General features: G+C 45.5%; 1 protein-coding gene across 1 annotated transcript in view; it reads left to right on the top strand.

Moving 5' to 3' along the window:
* KIF19 (kinesin family member 19) overlaps window positions 1-21,360 on the top strand; it is a 63,626-nt gene that overhangs the window by 27,604 nt on the left and 14,662 nt on the right. Inside the window, exons 5-12 of the mRNA XM_040330979.1 lie at window positions 2,166-2,302; window positions 6,277-6,402; window positions 7,530-7,724; window positions 12,041-12,187; window positions 15,153-15,275; window positions 17,107-17,263; window positions 18,083-18,257; window positions 19,910-20,108. Coding sequence (XP_040186913.1) covers window positions 2,166-2,302; window positions 6,277-6,402; window positions 7,530-7,724; window positions 12,041-12,187; window positions 15,153-15,275; window positions 17,107-17,263; window positions 18,083-18,257; window positions 19,910-20,108 — 1,259 coding nt within the window. The remainder of the gene's footprint in view (window positions 1-2,165; window positions 2,303-6,276; window positions 6,403-7,529; window positions 7,725-12,040; window positions 12,188-15,152; window positions 15,276-17,106; window positions 17,264-18,082; window positions 18,258-19,909; window positions 20,109-21,360) is intronic.

Genomic DNA, 21,360 nt, shown 5'->3' with positions numbered 1-21,360 from the left:
TAAGAAGAGGCCCATAATTCAGGTGTGACACGGGGATCAGTGAAAGGGATCGGAGGAACGTCAACCTGCATGCTAAGTTCATATTTTTCAGACAACAGCCTCCTGTGCAGTGAAGGGGCCCTAGGAGATCAGAAAAATCGATGCCGCCTTGTAAAACGATCAGGAATTTTATTCTTTCACCTGCGGGGCTACTTGGGTCCCTTCGGAAGCCTGGCTAAAAAAACTTCTAGTTAGCAACCCCCACATGCTTACTGCTACGACATGAAAACCATTGGAGGCTCACACCCAGCATGAAAACCAACAGTTTTCACATTGTCAGAACAATTTACATTATCCGTGATATCTCAGTTAAGGATGAGCCCCCACCCCTGCTCGGTTGGCACCAGAACAGGCAAAATATTTGTGCGAAAAATGAAATATTCCTTTAAATATCGTGCCTGGGGGGTCCCTTTAGTCTGCCTGTAAAGTAGCGCATCTTTCCCATGTTTATAACAGTACTGCAGCAAAATTACATTTCTAAAGGAAAAAATATAGATAAAAATAATTGAAAAAAAAAAACGTTCCTCCCCATGTTGAGGGCATGTGGCCTGGTACAGTTCAGGAGGGGGGCACTCTCTCGTCACCCCCTTTTCCTGTGGCCTGCCAGGTTGCGTGCTCCGATAAGGGTCTGGTATGGATTTTGGGGGGGGACCCTCACGCCACTTATTTATTTTTAGTGCGGGGTTCCCTTTATTTCCATAACATACCCAAAGGGCCTGTTATAGACTGGGGGGCAGTCTATAACAGGCCCCTTGGGTCTGGTATAGATTTTAAGGGAAACCCTGCGCCACAATGTAAAAAAAAAAATGTTGTGGGGTCCCCCCCAAAATCCATACCAGACCCTTATCCGAGCACGCAACCTGGCAGGCCGCAGGAAAAGGGGGTGACGAGAGAGCACCCCCCCCTCCTGAACTGTACCAGGCCACATGCCCTCAACATGGGGAGGGTGCTTTGGGGTCCCCCCCAAAACACCTTGTTCCCATGTTTATGGGGACAAGGGCCTCATGCCCACATCTCTTTCCCGGTGGTTGTGGGGGTCTGCGGGCGGGAGGTTTATCAGAATCTGGAAGCCCCAGATCCTGCACCCCTCTATGTGAATGGGTATCGGGTACATTGTACCCCTACTCATTTACCAAAAAAGTGGCAGGTATTCTGACAGCTGGCCGGACGGAGCTGCAATGGGATATTCATCCACACTGTTTAACATGGATGGAGGAATCTGTTAGTGTATGGCTAGTTTATTATTAACACAGACAAGAGTAAAAATGCTTGTTTTAAGTTCAGTAGGGTAATACTAGAGCCTCTGTCAGCTTTTTATTGTTTGTTCCAGGTTGCAGATTTCAGATTTCACATCCTCTCTGGGTGGCAGTAAAACCTGCAACCTGAAACTAAAGAGAAAAAATGTTTATAGATACACTGTAATGACACTCCCTCTTTAAGTAATATCGGATTGATTTTCCTGGATTCGATTGGCTCACACATAACTGTCTGCATAATAATTAGCGGCACGTTTTATTTAATGTAGATTGCTGAGAATTCTGTGTGATTGTCGTGTGTTTAAAAGTAACATAAAACCAGCAATTAAAGCTCCGGGTTTTATTCATAGCGCTTATTCATTGAGCAATAGGAAAGAATTAGGAGAAGGAATCTGTAATTGCGCGGCATGTACACAGTCATTTTGGGCCTTTGTTCATTTTTATGTTTAAGTGGCTTAAAGGGAAACTCTGCACTTCATTATAACACTTTTTGGTTATTAAAAAAAAAATTGCGGCAGGGTACCAGTATGGGGGCTGGGCCCAGTCCCCTCACCCCTTGCTGTACCATATATTGTATTTAGTCATGTGACCATGGGAAGGAGCCAACAAACACATATTTTCAGTTCTATAATTTAAAAAAAAATACACCTATAAATGTCTACAATTTTAGTAACTTTAGTCTAAACTCAATTGCAGTCATAAATATAGCCTGACCCCGGCGTATCAAATGCAATGTGTGGCCTGATTGACCTGTAGGGTGCCAAGTGAAACTTGCCGCAGCTTTGGCTCCCAGCTCATTTTTAGTGCCGCTCCGGTACTGACCAAACATTTTTTTCTAACATCCTTCTTGCTCTCTATTGCCCCCCACAGGATGTGGCAAGACCTACACCATGCTGGGCACAGACAGAGAGCCGGGCATATACATAAGGACCCTGAATGACCTCTTCAAAGCCATTGAGGAGACCAGTGACGATATGGAGTATGAGGTCATCATGTCTTATTTAGAGGTAAATGTCATGGAGCGATTAACAAAAACTGCATGATGCACGGGCAACTAAATGTTTTCTAAATGTCTGCATGATTGGCTCCTGAAATGTTCTCCTGTGTTATTTCCTTCTCCTGACCCACTTTGTCACATTTATAACACATAGGGTGTCCCCAACACAGGAAATAAAGATACATTTTAGTGCTGGGGACAAAGATGACAGTTTAAAGATGGACAGTAAAAATGTGTCTTTTGTTACTCTTTGGGGTTGATTTGCTAAAACTGGAGAGTGCAAAATCTGGTGTAGCTGTGCATGGTAGCCAATCAGCTTCTAACTTCAGCTTATGCTAATTAAATTCTATGCATGAGCATGCCTACTTGGGTGCCCCCAGAGCAAGCTGCTTGCTCTGGGGGCACCCTGCGGAAAGGGAGGAGCCAGGATAGCCGGTGAGGGACCCGAGAAGAGGAGGATTGGGGCTGCTCTGTGCAAAACCATTACAGAGCAGGTAAGTATAACATGTTTGTGATTTAAACAAACAAGGCTTTAGTATCACATTAAGCTTTTACAAAAAACAACAACCTGGAAGTTGATCGGTTTCTATGCATACAGTGGCGGCCCATTCATTAGGGAAGCAGGGGCCACCCCTGTCTAATCTACATGCGGGGCACCGGACGCATGAATTCCAATCGGGGGTTTTTCGTTTTTTTGAAACACATGATTAGAACCTGAGGCTCTAATAGACTTCAAAAAGGGGTGGGCTTGGGAAGCACTAAACACTATATTGACCAGTGGCGGCCGGTGGTAATTTTTTTTTTGGTCTGTCGGGTCTGGAGCACTTACCCCATCTATGGTGGGCAGCGCTTCTCCCGGGCTTCACCGGCAGCTTCTCCTGCTCGGCGGGGGCTTCCACGAGCATTGTGGCAGCTTCGGTTTCTTCCCTTCTCCTCGGCAGCCAATTGGGACTCTTCTCTTTTCGGCCAATAGTAAAAAGGGGTCTAAGACCCGCTTCTGATTGGCCAGATTGAGAATATTAATTTGCTGTTGTAACACCTGGACGGGCTTGTAACACAATGCTCTGCGCCACAAGCCCACCCTATTTTGAAGCTTATTAGAGGTTCTAAACAAGGTCTTCTGTGTTTTAGTCGTTTTTGACTGGTCTGTAGTTAATTAAGACTGATTGTTCAGCTTTTTACCTAGATTTTCCCTAAGCTTAAATTGGCTTGTGATTTCTCGCTGTCACCTGGTATCGCTGGTCATAGTAGGAAGTTATGAATATTTATAATTCCTTCAGCTCATCCAGTAGGAGGTTTATGCCCCTGGAACATGCTGGGGGAGGATATAAATATTTGGGACAGGTCATGAGTCATAAGGAGGTGCTGCTGGATGAAGGTCCAATAGCTTGGTTTGGGGCTTAACGTGTAATGAAGTGGTCCTGAAGCTGTCCTGCCTGGTCTGGAGGAAGCTGTGCCAAGGAGGAGACCCAGGGGAGCCCCCCTGCTGGAGAGAGCCAGAAAGAAGCTGGACATTGATCTGGATCTAGAGACCCCTAAACCCCCCTAACCCTCACCTCCTTACCCAGTCTGTAGTAAAACTTTAAAAAGAGGAAAGTGACTGGCACCTTAGTCCTTTTTCGATACCCTATTTTAGTCATGGACTCATCCCTGGGGTGACATGCTAGTCCCCTCCAGGCTTCTGGAGGTGCCATCCTGCCTTTGGGGTGTCAGAGGGGCGCTAACCCCTAGTTGTATTTCGTGATTTGGACACCCTCCAATGTTAAAGCCATACTCTACTCTTCTATAGACCAGAGCTCTTCTTTTACCATACGGATCATGTGACGCCCAAGGATGGGTACGTTGTACTCAGCTGAACTGTAAGCTCTCTATCAGAAGGACGCGCTGTACATACGCCGTGACCCTTAGATCGAATTTATCTTGATAAGCGCACACGCCTATAGCTTGTCCTTTCCGCCAGCTCTCCTCTTGTTTCTCCAGAAGACCTGATAACATTTACAGTTTGCTTGGCTGCAACATCCTGGTAAGCGGGGCAGATAATCGCCATGGCGACGGCTGGAGTCAGACTTTGCGGCCGTGTCTTTTTCTGTTACGCCGTAGTCGTTGGTTCTTTATGGCCTGTGCAATATTTGCTCACGAAGCACTCCGGAGTAACTGAGCCGGAAAACAGGGAGAAGAAATCAGAGTAAAATGAGACTAGAAGTAAACACATCTCGGATCGTGTTACCACCGCGGCGATCCCACTTACCTATTCTCTGCCGTCTGAGTGTCCCCGGCCATGATACAGAATCCTTCAGAAGTCTGATCCCATTCCACAGATAAAGGGACGATCTGTTCCCTTTTAAAGGACAAGCAGCTGTTCAAGACAACCTGTATTATTACTAATAAAGAAAATGGATCTGTTGATTTGTCTTTAAAAGGGCAGGTGCTGGGACTGCCAACCTCATCCTGTCCTCCTCCCCATCCCGTCCTTCCTTATCCCGTCCTCCCCATCCCGTCGTCCTCATCCTGTCCTCACCCCATCCTCCTCATCCCATCCTCTTCATCCCATCGTCCTCATCCTGTTCTCTTCATCCCGTCCTCCTCATCCTGTTCTCTTCATCCCGCCCTCCTCATCCTGTCCTAATCCTGTCCTCCTCATACCATCCTCTTCATCCCATCCTGTTCTCTTCATCCTACCCTCTTCATTCCATTCTCCTCATCCCGTCCTCATCCCGTCCTCGTCATCCCATGCTTCTCATCCTGACCTCTTCATCCTGTCCCATTCATCCCGTTCTCCTCATCCTGTCCTCCTCATCCCATGCTCCTCACCCCGTCCTTCTCATCCTGACCTTTTTATCCCACCCTCTTCATCCTGTGCTCCTCATCCAATCCTTTTCATCTGGTACTCTTCATCCAGTCCTCTTCATCTGGTTCTCATCCCGTCCTTCTCATCCCATCCTCATCCTGCCCTCCTAATCCCGTCCTTCTCATCACATGCTCCTCACCCCGTCCTTCTCAGTATATGCTTTTTATACCGTCCTCTTTATCTAATACCCCTCATCCCATCCTCCTCATCCCCCTTTCTTCACCCAGTCCTCTTCATTTGGTCCTCTTGATCCAGTCCTCTTCATCTGGTCCCCCTCATCCCATCCTCCACATCCCCTCCTTCTCATCCTGTCCTCCTCATCCCATCCCTCATCTCGTCCTCTTCATCTCATCCTCTTAATCGCAACCTCTTCATCCAGTCTTCATCCTGTCCTCCTAATCCTGTCCTCTTCACCCCATGCTCCTCATCCCGTTTTTATTCCTCCAGTCCTCTTTATCTGGTCCACCTCATCCCGTCCTCTTCATCCCATTCTGCTAATCCTGTCCTCTTTATCCCTTCCTCTTCATCGTGTTCCCCTCATCCCATCCTCCTGATCCCCTTTTCTTCATCCAGTCTTCTTTATCTGGTCCTCCTTATCCCATCCTCCTAATCCTGTCGGTTTTTCTTCCTACAATCCTCTTCATCTGGTCCTCTTCATCTGGTCCTCTTCATCTGGTCCTCTTCATCTGGTCCTCTTCATCTGGTCCTCTTCATCTGGTCCTCATTATCCCGTCCTCTTCATCCCATGCTGCTTATGCTGTCCTCTTCATCCTGTCCTCTTCATCTGGTTCTGCTCATCCAGTCATTCTCAATTTGTCCTGCTTATCTGGTCCTCCTCATCCGGTCCTCATCCTGTCCTCCTAATCCCCTATCCTTCTCATCACCTCAAGGTGCTGTACATGGAAATGTTTAAGAAAACTCTTCTATTTTTATTACATATATTATTTTAGAACCCAGTGACCAGATCCCTGGGTCTCTGTGCTTCTCTAAGCAATGCAGGCCAACCATGGCTGGTGGGACTGAACATCCAATGGGTGAAAGGGAGGGGACAGTTAATGTTTGCCTTCAGTTGTGTTGGATAGCACAGCTCCTGCTGTGTCTCTTCTTTTAAAAATCATCTTCTTTTCAATGTACAGATCTACAATGAAATGATCCGGGATCTACTGAACCCATCACTGGGCTACCTGGACCTGCGAGAGGATTCCAAAGGTGTCATCCAAGTAGCCGGTATTACAGAGGTGTCCACCATCAATGCTAAAGAGGTAAAATATTATACACCAACCTTACCCAACCCAGAGGAACCCTGGAAATCATTTTCAGGTCTCAAGGAACCTAAAAAAGCCCCATTAATTGGTGAACAGTAAACAAAATTCCCCTTATATTGGTGATCAGTGGGAAGAATGTTCCTTACATTGGTGATCAGTGAGAAGAATGTTCCTTACATTAGTGATCAGTGGGAAGAATGTTCCTTACATTAGTGATCAGTGGGAAGAATGTTCCTTACATTGGTGATCAGTGAGAAGAATGTCCCTTACATTGGTGATCAGTGAGAAGAATGTCCCTTACATTGGTGATCAGTGAGAAGAATAATCCTTACATTGGTGATCAGTGGGAAGAATGTTCCTTATATTGGTGATCAGTGAGAAGAATGATCCTTACATTGGTGATCAGTGGGAAGAATGTCCCTTACATTGGTGATCAGTGGGAAGAATGTCCCTTACATTGGTGATCAGTGAGAAGAATGTTCCTTACATTGGTGATCAGTGGGAAGAATGTTCCTTACATTGGTGATCAGTGGGAAGAATGTTCCTTACATTGGTGATCAGTGAGAAGAATGTTCCTTACATTGGTGATCAGTGGGAAGAATGTTCCTTACATTGGTGATCAGTGGGAAGAATGTTCCTTACATTGGTGATCAGTGAGAAGAATGTTCCTTACATTGGTGATCAGTGAGAAGAATGTTCCTTACATTGGTGATCAGTGGGAAGAATGTTCCTTACATTGGTGATCAGTGGGAAGAATGTTCCTTACATTGATCAGTGGGAAGAATGTTCCTTACATTGGTGATCAGTGGGAAGAATGTTCCTTACATTGATCAGTGGGAAGAATGTCCCTTACATTGGTGATCAGTGAGAAGAATGTCCCTTACATTGGTGATCAGTGGGAAGAATGTTCCTTACATTGGTGATCAGTGAGAAGAATGTTCCTTACATTGGTGATCAGTGAGAAGAATGTCCCTTACATTGGTGATCAGTGAGAAGAATGTTCCTCCCTGGGTGAGAATGATTTTTATACACTATTATAGAGTTGACGTTGCATCCAATGACATTAACACGAGTGTCATTTTATCCTCGGGTGGACAAGTTCTGACCCCTCCCTCTTCTCGTAGATCATGCAACTGCTGATGAAAGGGAATAAGCAGAGGACGCAGGAACCTACGGCAGCCAATAAAACCTCATCGCGGTCACACGCCATCCTCCAAGTCACTGTCAGACAGAAAAATCGCATCAAGAACATCACTCAGGAGGTGCGGATGGGAAGGCTGTTCATGATAGACCTGGCCGGATCAGAGAGGGCTTCCCAGGTACTGCAACATTACTATTATTAATATGATAAATACAATTATTATTATTATTATTAGGGTTGTCCCGATACCACTTTTTTAGGACCGAGTACAAGTACCGATACTTTTTTTCAAGTAGTCGCCGATACCGAATACCGATACTTTTTTAAAATGTGTCCCCAAATGCAGCCATGTCCCCCCCATATGCAGCCATGCCCCCCACATATGCAGCCATGTCCCTCTAGCCATGTCCCTCACATATGCAGCCATGTCCCTCTAGCCATGTCCCTCACATATGCAGCCATGTCCCCCACATATGCAGCCATGTCCCTCTAGCCATGTCCCTCACATATGCAGCCATGTCCCCCACATATGCAGCCATGTCCCTCTACCCATGTCCCTCACATATGCAGCCATGTCCCTCTAGCCATGTCCCTCACATATGCAGCCATGTCCCTCTAGCCATGTCCCTCACATATGCAGCAATGTCCCTCTAGCCCTGTCCCTCACATATGCAGCAATGTCCCTCTAGCCATGTCCCTCACATATGCAGCAATGTCCCTCTAGCCATGTCCCTCACATATGCAGCCATGTCCCTCTAGCCATGTCCCTCACATATGCAGCCATGTCCCTCACATATGCAGCAATGTCCCTCTAGCCATGTCCCTCACATATGCAGCAATGTCCCTCTAGCCATGTCCCTCGATGCGGCGGCGCGATGCGGCGGGGGGGGAAAGGGGGGGGAAAGTATTCTATTTAGGTATCGGGGGTATTTGCGCGAGTACGAGTACTCCCGCAAATACTCGGTATCGGTCCCGATACCGATACTGGTATCGGTATCTGGACAACCCTAATTATTATTATTATGAATATTATTTATTATTATAAATATTATTATTACTTACCTGAGACACCTAATCTCCTTCGGCACGATCCTGTGTTGCTTTCACCGAGCTTTTCATTGGATGATTGATAGCAGCGCAGCCATTGGCTCCCGCTGCTGTCAATCCAATCAATGACGCGGCACGCGGGGGGCGGGGCTGAGTGATGCAATCGGTGGCTTTGGTCGCCAACTGTATCACACGGGAGCGCGCCTGCAAGCTAACCACCTTGGGAGAGCGCTTCCCAGAGGGGTGTAGCTCTTGCGGGGAGGAGCCGAGACAAATGCCGAGGGACCCCAGAAGATGAGGATCAGGGCCACTCTGTGCAAAATTAACTGATCTGTGAGGCTGAGCTATATACCCTGATCTGTAATGCTTAGCTATATACCCTAATCTGTGAGGCTGAGCTGCGTACCCTAATCTGTGAAGCTGAGCTGTATACCCTGATCTGTAATGCTTAGCTATATACCCTGATCTGTGAGGCTGAGCTGTATACCCTGATCTGTGAGGCTGAGCTGAGCTGTATAACCTTATCTGCGAGGCTGAGCTATATACCCTGATCTGTGAGGCTGAGCTTTATACCCTGATCTGTAAGGCTGAGCTATATATCCTGATCTGTAATGCTGGGCTATATACCCAGATCTGTGAGACTGAGCTGTATACCCTGATCTGTAAAGCTGAGCTATATACCCTGATCTGTAATGCTGGGCTATATACCCTGATCTGTGAGGCTGAACTGTATACCCTGATCTGTAAAGCTGAGCTATATACCCTGATCTGTAATGCTGGGCTATATACCCTGATCTGTGAGACTGAGCTGTATACCCTGATCTGTAAAGCTGAGCTATATACCCTGATCTGTAAAGGGCTGAGCTGTATACCCTGATCTGTGAGGCTGAGCTGTATACCTTGATCTGTAATGCTGAGCTGTATACCCTGATCTGTGAGGCTGAGCTATATACCCTGATCTGTAAAGCTGAGCTATATACCCTGATCTGTAAAGGGCTGAGCTGTATACCCTGATCTGTAATGCTGAGCTGTATACCCTGATCTGTAATGCTGAGCTGTATACCCCGATCTGTAATGCTGAGCTATATACCCTGATCTGTGAGGCTGAGCTATATACCCTGATCTGTAATGCTGAGCTGTATACCTTTGATCCCTTTTTAAATATGGGCACCACATTGGCCCTGCGCCAATCCAGCGGTACCATTCCCGTCATTGATGAGCCCCTAAATATTAGATACAATGGCCTTGAAATGACAGCGCTCAATTTTTTTTAGGATCCGTGGGTGGATGTCGTCTGGTCCAGGTGCTTTATCCACCTTTATCCTGTCTAAATATTTCTGGACCATCTCACTTTTGAGCCAGGATTCTAAAAGGAGTGAACCAGAAAACGTATACGTTATGTTACGTCTCCGACTATAAAAAGGCCACACTGAATTTTCTCCGTCTTTGTCCCCAACAAGGGCCTTTGAGGCTTATAATGAAGCTGCTGTTTTATAGGTAACCTGAAACCCAGCCGAGGACAAAAGGCGCTCTCACTGAGGAGCCATTATCGCTCAGCCTGGCCACGGGACTTACATTGGGTGACAGCGCCACCTTGTGGGACTCTGGCGGATATAGTCCTGTTCCAATTACAGGCAGTTTGTCAGGATAGAATTGTGGAGGCTCCCGACTGCCTACATGTGCGACCCTCAGGGCCGTCGTTCTCATCCTTCCCTTACTGCCTGCAGTATCGTATAGCACATCCTAAAATTTTCCATCCTTTGAAATTTCCCGTCATTGCGGACGAAAAACAAACGTCGATTGACCCCACTAATGATTGGGAAATCAAAGGAACGTTCTTTTTTTTTTAAAGTAACATTGTTTATAAACATTTATTAGGCAGGAGATAAAGAGATACAAAGTAACATTGTTTATAAACATTGATCAGACGGGAGAGATAGAGCGATACAAATTACCATTGTTTATAAACATTGATTAGACGGGAGATAAAGCGATACAAAGTAACATTGTTTATAAACATCAAATGAACGTTCGTAAAACGAATTTAAAATAAAATGAGATAGAGACATCTAATATACAATGCATTCCGAAATTATTCACAGCGCTTCACTTTTTACACATTTTGTTATTCCTTATTTCAAAATGGATTAAATTCATTATTTTCCTCCAAATTCTACAAACAATCCCCCATAATGACAATGTGAAAGAAGTTGGTTTGAAAATGTATTCAAAATAAAAAAGGAAAAAATCCTATGTACATAAGTATCACAGACTCCTCCCATGTACATAAGTATCACAGGCTCCTCCCATGCACATAAGTATCACAGACTCCTCCCATGTACATAAGTATCACAGGCTCCTCCCATGTACATAAGTATCACAGGCTCCTCCCATGTACATAAGTATACAGCGATTCACAAACGTAGTTGCGCCCGGCGCATAATATACGCGGTTTGTGTAAGTCGTACGTCCAGCGTAAAGTTATTCCCCATATAGGAGGCGCAACTCATGCAAAGGTATGGACCAGGGAACACAAGCCATAGTATCTTTTGTCGTTTACGTTGTACGTGAATATGACTAGGCGTGGGTTACGTTCACGTCGTAGGCAGTGATTCGACGTATCCTAGGCAGTTGTTTCGACGTGATTCTGAGCATGCGCACTGGGATGCGGCCACAGGACAGCGCATGCGCCGTTCATTTTAAGTACTTCTATGGCGCTTGGCCCATCATTTGCATGGGGTCACGCCTCATTAGCATGGCTCACGCCCACTTCCACCTACACTGGCTTACGCCGAGGAAACCCAGCGATCTTTAAGAGCGAGTGGGAGCGAGTGCTTTATGAATCCAGTGCTTGCCTCTGTGCGCTGCGCCGGCGTAGCATAAAAGAGATACGTTACGGCGGCATAAATATGCGCCGATGTATGTGAATCCGGGCCAATGAATTTAATCCATTTTGGAATAAGGCTGTAGCATAACAAAATGTGGAAATGCCTTTCCTGGAGAAAAGACCGCTCAGGTCTCCCTCCAGTGCTGCTGACACAACCAAAAGCCAAAGCATGTGATGTCTGCTAAACAGGAGGAGGTTTTTTTTTTAATTGGTGCCAGTGGATAGCGTTCCTGGTTTAGCTCTTTGCTTTAGCTTGTTGGGTAGAGATGCTCTTTAAAGGGTCTACTTAAAAAAACGTTGGTCTACCAAAGTTAAGCCGTAACGGGTCTAATATGTTTACTTTTTTAATGACTGTCAGCTCCATCTAGTGGCCACAATGCAGAATTTTCCTGCAATTCCATAAATTAGTCAATTACCACGACATGGCCACTAGATGGAGATGGCGATCAGAGGAAATAAACTTTTTAGACACATTTCTGGGATTATTTGCACAGGCCGTGTTCACGCTGAGATATTCGCACACCTATAGACCTCCAACTGTCATTTTGCTTGGAACGCAGACCCAGAACCGAGGACAGAGGATGAAGGAAGGGGCTCACATCAACCGCTCTCTGCTGGCTCTCGGAAACTGTATCAACGCTCTGAGCGAGCGAGGAGGGAACAAATACGTCAACTACCGAGACAGCAAGCTGACCAGACTTCTGAAGGTGCGGATTATTGTTCTGTCATCATTGTTGGATATTTTAGGCTCCTGGGTCCAGTAAAAGGACTTCATCATAATTATCTGCACAAGAGTTTCATAGATTTGTGGAAATTTATATATATTTTCCATCCAGATATCATTATATTGTCTTTGCTCTTTTTTATGAGATTATTAAAGAGTAAAAAAGAGGTTTTATGATCACGGGCAGACCAACTTAGTATTAGCACCACATCCCTTAATCAATTAGATGAAAGAGTTTTTTTGGGGAGATTTTTAAGGGGCAGAAAAAATTGAAATGGTGTCAACTATAATGTATAATAAAATAATTATTTTAAAGAACAAAATAATTTTTTTTTTAAAAACATAACAATTGGCAAGTACAGTTCAACAAGAGTTCATGGAAACAGCACTAAAGCGTAAACTTCCCAACATGTTTCGCCCATGTATCGGGCTTCCTCAGGGAATGCTGTCCAATTAGAGGTACAAGCCTTCTATTAAAGAAAGAAAGAAGAAAAACATATACAGTGGAACCTCTGTTTAAGAGTAACTTGGTTTGAGAGCGTTTTGATTTGCGAGCAACTTTTTTATTTTTTAATTCTGACTTGGTTTGCAAGTGTTGAGTCGGTTTGCGAGTGTTGACTCGCAAGACGAGCAGAATTCAAGCTAAATAGGCCTGCGGTACCTCATTTGGCCTGAGGTACCGGTGCGCAGAAGCCGAGCAGAGCCGAAAATAGACCTGCAGTACCTCATTTGGCCTGAGGTACGGGGGCGCAGAAGCCGAGCAGAGCCGAATATAGGCCTGCGGTACCTCGTTTGGCCTGAAGTACGGGGGCGCAGGAAACAAGCCTGAAGTGTCCTCTGGCCTTTTCGGCAGTTTTCGGCGCTCTCTGGCGCCCCCCGCCTCTGGTCGCATTTGGTACTGCATCCCTTTGAAGTTAATGCGGAACGAATTCTTTTAGTTTCCATTGACTTCAATGGGAAAACTCGCTTTGATATGCGAGTGCTTTGGATTACGAGCATTCTCCTGGAACGGATTATGCTCGTAATCCGAGGTTCAACTGTACATTTGATGATTACATCAGCAGTTAATTTGAAGTTGCATATCACATACATAATTAATTTCATTTATTTTATATTAAAGCGGTAGTCCACACAAAAATGGAACCCCCCTTTCCCCCGGTGTCACATTTGGCACCTTTCAGGGGGGAGGGGGTGCAGATACCTGTATAATACAGGTATTTGCACCCAATTCCGGGCATAGGCTCCTGCGGGGGTCACGTCCCTTGCTGTAGCCCCCCCCCCCGCTGTCTTCTGGGAAACACACAGGTCCCAGAAGACAGCGGGGACTATTTGGGATGCTCAGCGCGACTCGCGTGGAAATGAAGCCGCCACGCTTCACTTCCCGATTCCCTCACCGAAGATGTCGGCAGGGGCAGCCAAGCGATTGATCGGCTTCGTCTGCCAACATCTCGGGCACCCTGGACAGGTAAGTGTCCATTTATTAAAAGTCGGCAGCTGCTGTATTTGTAGCTGCTGGCTTTTAATATATTATTTTTTAGGCGGACCTCCGCTTTAAGTTATTTAAGTTATTATATTTAAAATAAATGAAGAATTATGTATGTAAGAATTATGGGCCAGATTCAGGTACAATTACATTGCACCCCCACGGCGTAACGTATCTGATTTACGTTACACCGCCGCAGGTTTACAGCGTAAGTGCCTGATTCACAAAGCTCTTACCTGTAAACTTGCGGCGGTGTAACGTAAATCCGCTCGGCGCAAGCCCACCTAATTCAAATGGGGCGGGCACCATTTAAATTAGGCGCGTTCCCGCGCCGAACGTTCTGCGCATACTCCGTGTTCAAATTTCCAAACGTGCTTTGCGCGAAATTACGGCGTCCCAACGTTTTTTTTAACTGCGACGTGCGTTACGGCGTTTCGTATTCCCAGACGTCTTACGCAAAAAAAAGATTTCGAAATTCGACGCGGGAACGACGGCCATACTTTAACATGGCTGATCTAAAGATAAGCCATGTTAAAGCAGGTGTAACTTTGCGACGGGTAAAAACGACTAGCGACGACGTACGAGATTGCGACGAACGCGCGGATCTTCGTGGATCGCCGTAACTAGTCATTTGCATATTCTACGCCGACCGCATCCTAAGATCCGACAGTGTAATTCAATTACACCTGTCGGATCTTAGGGCTATCTATGCGGAACTGATTCTATGAATCAGTCGCATAGTTAGGACGGGCGGATCACAGAGATACGAAGGCGTATCAGGAGATACGCCGTCGTATCTCTTCTGTGAATCTGGCCCTATGTTTCCATGAAATCTTGTTGAACTGTACTTGCCAATTGTTATGTTTTAACAATTTTTTATGTTGTTCTTTAAAGTAAAAAAATTCCTATACATTATAGTTGATACCATTTCAATTTATTCTGAACCTTAACAATCCCCCAAACCCCCACCCCCTCTTTCATCATTAAAGAGTAACTCCACACCTCTGGGTGATCTCTGTACTTTGCAGGGATTGTAACACACTTTGTAGTAGATTTCTACCTTTTTGTTGCTTTGAAGAAATAGTCGTTTTTCCCACCCATGACCTGTGCATGAGTGATTCTGAATGGGAGGGTCTGGTTCATTATAATCACCTGGTGCGCTCTCAGTGTTCTCATGAGGATAGCTGCAGGGTCTGCATCCCTTAATACATTTCCGGGGGGCGGTCCTTACACCAGTCGTGTACAGAACGCCTTTATATTTCATTGAAATGTTTGAAAAATGTCTTTAAAAAATGACAGTGGCTGTAGATTGAAAAGGAAATGTACTTTTTTTTTTTTATTCAATTACTATGTGATTTGTGTGTAGCAATTGTATATGATATATTTATTTTTTTAGATAAAAGTGGAGTTGTCCTTTAAGCCTATAATGTGAATGACAAGTGTGGTGTCCTTATTCCTTCATCAGGATTCTTTGGGTGGAAACAGCCGAACCGTTATGATCGCGCACATCAGTCCCGCTAACAGTGCCTTTGAGGAGTCCAGAAACACCCTCGCCTACGCCGACCGTGCCAAAAACATAAAGACCCGGGTGAGTGCTCACTGAACTCCTTCAACCCGGGCCTATGCTATCTTTTCAATGGGGTCCAGATCCATAGTATGAATCATGGTCAGGGGTTGGCGGGGGTGGAAGCCTGCCAGGGCCACCATCAGGAATTATGGGGCCCCTTACACAGCTGCAGGTTCAGGCATCGGCCTCCTGGAGCAGATTGAGAAGCGGGGGGCTGCCGCGAATTGAGAAAATTAAGAAGTGGGGGGGGGGGGTGAATTGAGAAGCGGGGGGGGGTGCCACAAATTGGGGGGTTGGCCTGGGAACCTCTGGGCCCCTTACAAAAAAAAAAATAATAATATATATATATAAATTATTTATAAAGAAAATAAAAAAGGGGGTCGGGGTAGCCATCCGGGACCCTGGGGACCTCTGGGCCCTTTAATGAAAATAGAAAAAAAATAATAATAATAATAAATATATATAAAAAAAAAATTTATAAAAAAAAAGGGGAGTTGCCACCTGGGGACCTCTGGGCCCTTTAATAAAAAGGCTGCCTCAAATTGAGAAAATTGAGAAGCGGGGGGGTGAATTGAGAAGCGGGGGGTGCCAAGAATTGGGGGGGTTGCCCTGGGAACCTCTGGGCCCCTTACAATATATATATATATATATATATATATATATATATATAATTATTTATAAAGAAAATAAAAAAGGGGGTCGGGGTAGCCATCCGGGACCCTGGGGACCTCTGGGCCCTTTAATAAAAATAGAAAAATTTAAAAATTAAATAATAAATATATATAAAAAAAATTATAAAAAAAGGGGGGTTGCCACCTGGGGACCTCTGGGCCCTTTAATAAAAACAAAATATATATATATATATATATATATATATATATATATATATATATATATATATATATATATATATATATATATATATATATATAAAAATTATAAAATAAAGGGGGGTTACCATCCGGGGGCCTGGGGACCTCTGGGTCCTTTAATAAAAAATAAAAATAAAAAAAAATATATAAAAAATAAAATGTTATATAGAAAAGGGGGGGGTTGCCATCTGGGCCCCTGGGGACCTCTAGGCCCTTTAATAAAAATAAAAAATATATATATAAAAAATAAAGTTTTTATGAAAAAAAGGGGGGTTGCCATCCAGGGCCCTGGAGACCTCTGGGCCCTTTAATAAAAAAAAAATTAAATAATAAATATATATATTAAAAAAAATTATTAAAAAAAAGGGGGGTTGCCACCTGGGGACCTCTGGGCCCTTTAATAAAAACAATATATATATATATATATTAAACATTATTTTTTAAATAAAGGGTGGTTTCCATCCGGGGCCCTGGGGACCTCTAGGCCCTTTTAATAAGAATAAAAAATCTATATATAAAAAATAAATAAAGATAAAGTTTTTATGAAAAAAAAAGGGGGGTTGCCATCCAGGGCCCTGGAGACCTCTGGGCCCTTTAATAAAAACAAAACAAAAAATAAATTAAAAATAATAATAATAATATATATATATATATATATATATATATATATATATATATATATATATATATATATGTATATATATATGTATATATATATATATATATATATATATAATAAAAACCCTTACAGGTGTACTGCCTGTACCTCCCTGATGGCGGCCCTGAAGTCTACACTTGGACATTAAAAGAATGAAAGTATCTAAAGACAAAACTTGTTGTGTTAATTTTTTTTTTTTGGTCGAGTGGAATTGTCAGAACTTTTTTATATATATATATTGATTTTTTTTTTTTTTGGTCGAGTGGAATTGTCAGAACTTTTTATCAAGTTTTTATTGCCGTTTTGTGTCGCCGTCCACCAGGTCAAGAGGAACCTCCTGAACGTGTCCTACCACATCGCCCAGTACACCAGCATCATCTCCGAGCTGAGGAACGAGATCCAGAGACTCAAGGGGAAGATTGACGAGCAAAGCGTCAAACAGATCCGGGGCGAGAGGGGCGACATCCGCAACATCCAGGGTAATCCTACACCTGTCCTTCCATGTGTGCCCTACCTCGGGGCAGGATGGTCCTGGGGGGACATTCTAAAACATATCTAAACCTAAAAATAAAGAAATGTAATATATTGCAGAGTTCCGCATTAACTTCAATGGCATGCAATACCGCATGCTGCCAGAGGCGAGGGGTGCCGGAGAGCCTCGTAAACGGGCAGAAAGGCCCAATGACAGTTCGGCTGACCTCGGCAAACCTCAGGATTCCGTTCACGAGCCTCCCCGAGGTTTGCAGAGGTCAGCAGAACTGTCCTCGGGCCTTTCCGGACGTTTCCGAACGGCACCGCTCGGCTCCCCCCTCCCCCTCAGGCTAAACGCGGTACTGCACACCGCTTTGGCCTGAATCCTGCTCGTTTTGGGAGACGACACTCACAAACCGAGTTAGGATTTTAGGAAATACAGCGAAACGCTCTTTAACCGCGTTACTCGCAATCCGAGGTTCCACTGTACGTGGATACAATCGGCTCATGGTATGTCCACAGACAAACTTTTTTTTCGTTTTCGAGAATGGAAGGTTTAGAACCCCCTGTTTTTTGCTGTGTCCCTCTGGGGAGATGTCCCGACCAGTTGCAGAAAAACAGGAAGTGAGTAGAAATCTCTCCAAAACGAAGATAAATCCATTCTTGGACAATTGTTTCTGGAGAGGTCTTCCAAAAGAAAACTTCTTCTTGGGGAACCTACATTCCTCGTCTCCATATGTGTTTTTTTTTTTAAAGTCTTGGTGAATGATAATAGCCGATCAAACCTTTTGTTCCCGACTCTACTAACCCTGTGCCTTGCCCTCTAGCCGAGGTCCAGCTCCACACTTTGCCCTACGACCGCCGAGAGATAGACCAACTTCGAGAACAGCTGATCAAGGCCTTCAGAGAGCAGATGGAGATCCGGAGGCAGCTGATGGAACTGGAGAGCAACCACATGGAAATACAAATGGAGACGTCTCGGCATTTCCTAATCGTCGCAGAGTAAGTTTTTCAAAGTTACATTTCATATTTCAGAGAACTTTCATGTTTCATAGAAGGAAGCCAAGTTGTGACAAATCTGCACTTGATGAGGTCACGCATTGTGACCTGAGGGGCAAGTCCAGTCAAGTGGCCCATTGAACCGCCGAATGAGCTCATCATCCATGGCCCACCTGTTTTTTTAATGCAGCCTCACCAGAGCCCATCAGTGCAGCCAACTCCAGTGCCCATCAATGCACCCTAATACCTGGGGCAGGTTACATGGGGTGTATGGGGGGGGTGGGAGGTCAGCTAGGGGTGTCAGGGTCTCTCACCTCAGTGATCTCAGCTCAGCAGGTCCTTGCACGCCACGGCCTCCTGGGGGGGGGTAATGCTCCTGGTCCTGGGGTTAAGTTGCAGCCAGCGCCCAGCCCTGCGTCCCGACTCCCTGGCACACACTGCCTCTGCCTGCTTCCAAGAATCCAGTCCCAGGGAGTTGTAGTTTTTCCTCTGCGCTGCTCTGTTTTCCACCCACCGGGAGCTTGAGCGTGGAGTACAACTCCCGGAATGCAACAGCCCGACTTCCTAGTGCAGAATAAAAAAAGAAAATGGTACAAGGCAGCGGCTGCGCCGGCCATTTTGAACATAAGTTCGAACGGCCTGGGAGGCAATTGCCACCCTGTCCCCCAGCCCAGCCCTCCCCTGGCTGCATGAGATGCCTTGCTTCTACCGGGTTTCCCCAAAAATAAGCCCTAGTTTAACCCTTTCATAACTAAGCCTATTTCTGACATTTGGGCCCGGATTCAGAAAGAATTTACGTCGGCGTATCTATTGATACGCCGTGTAAATTCTAGGATGCGCCGGCGTATCTTCTTTCTGTATTCAGAAAGCAAGATACGCTGAAATTTGGCTAAGATACGACTGACGTAAGTCTCTTACGCCGTCGTATCTTAGTTGCATATTTACGCTGGCCGTTAGGTGGCGCTTCCGTAGATTTACGCATAGAATATGTAAATTAGGTAGATACGCCGATTCAGAAACGTACGTCCGCCCGGCGCATTTTTTTACGTCGTTTACGTAAGGTTTTTTCCGGCGTAAAGTTACCCCTGCTATATGAGACGTAGCCAATGTTAGGTATGGACGTCGGGCCAGCATAGAATTTTGCGTCGTTTGCGTAAGTCGTCCATGAATGGGGCTGGGCGTAAGTTACGTTCACGTCGAAACCAATGAGGCTTTGCGGCGTAATTTTGAGCATGCGCACTGGGATACGTCCACGGACGGCGCATGCGCCGCTAGTAAAAAACGTCATTTACGTGGGGTCACCATTCATTAACATACAACAAGCCCACTGCCTGGATAATTTGTATTGCGTGGGCTTACGCCGGACCACATACGCTGCGCCCCCGTAACTTAGGGCGCAGGTTCTTTCTGAATACAGAACCTGCCTCACTAAGTTACGGCGGCGTAGCGTATCTGAGATACGCTACGCCCGCACAAAGTTACGCCAGGCTTTCTGAATCCGGGCCTTGGTGTTTACAAGTTAAAATCCGTATTTTTTTTTTGCTAGAAAATTACTTAGAACCCCCAAACATTATATATATTTTTAGCAGAGAATCTAGAGAATAAAATGGCGATTGTCACGACTAATTCCAATGTTTGCTCTGTGACTTTCAAAGTTGGGAGCAAGAAAAGACCCGGCGAGTGCGCAAATGGAGGGAAGAGCTGCAGAGGGAATCCTATGGAAAGGACGACAGCGAGAAGGACTCTGATACGGGAGACGACCAGTCTGACATCATGGAGCCGCAGGAGGTCACCGCGGCCAGAGAGAACATCCAGGCGCTGGTGGGAGACCAAGGAAGACTCCACAGGCAGAAGGTATGGCAGATTTGTGTCATTTTATTATTTCTAAATGGATATTGGACACGAGCAACTGATTTCGTTACAGATGGAAATGTAGACAAAATTTTTGTTTATTTAGAGATTCGGATATATCCGAATTTCCCAATCAAAATAGTAATGCATATCACAAAACAATTGAATCGAATTCAAATAATTCGAATTAGAAAACGCATTTGAATTGGAAAGGGAAAAATATTGCTATAAATACAGTAAGGTATAAAAGTGAAATAAGATGATGATTCCTAACTACCGTATTTTCCGGCGTATAAGACGACCTTTTGGATGCAAAAAAATGCATCCAAAGTCGGGGGTGGTCTTATACGCCGATGACAGTCTCCGTCAGGCTGCAGGCATCCATGATTTAAAAGCCGCACCTCCTCCTCAGACAGTTCCGTGATAGGCGGAACACAAATTTTCCCAGCAGGGCCTCTGTTCAGTGTTCCGCCTATCACGGATGCCTTCTCATCCTCGGACGAAGAGGACATCCGCGATAGGCGTAACACTGAACAGAGGCACTGCTGGGAAAATTTGTGTTCCGCCTATCGCGGAACAGTCTGAGGAGGAGGCGCGGCTTTTGAATCATGGATGCCCGCAGCCTGGAAGCCAGAATCTGCAAAAAAATAAAGTAGGGAGATCGTCTTGGCCGGCACAGTGGGGGCAAGTGATGGCACAGTGGGGGCAAGTGATGGCACAGTGGGGGCAAGTGATGGCACAGTGGGGGCAAGTTATGGCACAGTGGGGGCAAGTGATGGCACAGTGGAGGCATGTAATGTAATGTAATGGCACAGTGGAGGCATGTAATGTAATGTAATGGCACAGTGAGGCATGTAATATCATGGATGCCCGCAGCCTGGAAGCCAGAATCTGCAAAAAAATAAAGTAGGGAGATCGTCTTGGCCGGCACAGTGGGGGCAAGTGATGGCACAGTGGGGGCAAGTGATGGCACAGTGGGGGCAAGTGATGGCACAGTGGGGGCAAGTGATGGCACAGTGGGGGCAAGTGATGGCACAGTGGGGGCAAGTTATGGCACAGTGGGGGCAAGTGATGGCACAGTGGAGGCATGTAATGTAATGGCACAGTGGAGGCATGTAATGTAATGTAATGGCACAGTGAGGCATGTAATATCATGGATGCCCGCAGCCTGGAAGCCAGAATCTGCAAAAAAATAAAGTAGGGAGATCGTCTTGGCCGGCACAGTGGGGGCAAGTGATGGCACAGTGGGGGCAAG

The sequence above is a fragment of the Rana temporaria genome, chromosome 12 (assembly GCF_905171775.1).
Source record: "Rana temporaria chromosome 12, aRanTem1.1, whole genome shotgun sequence".
In the NCBI taxonomy this organism is placed as follows: Eukaryota; Metazoa; Chordata; class Amphibia; order Anura; family Ranidae; genus Rana; species Rana temporaria.
Note: the sequence above shows the minus strand (reverse complement) of the source record. Positions and strands in the feature narration are given on the sequence as shown.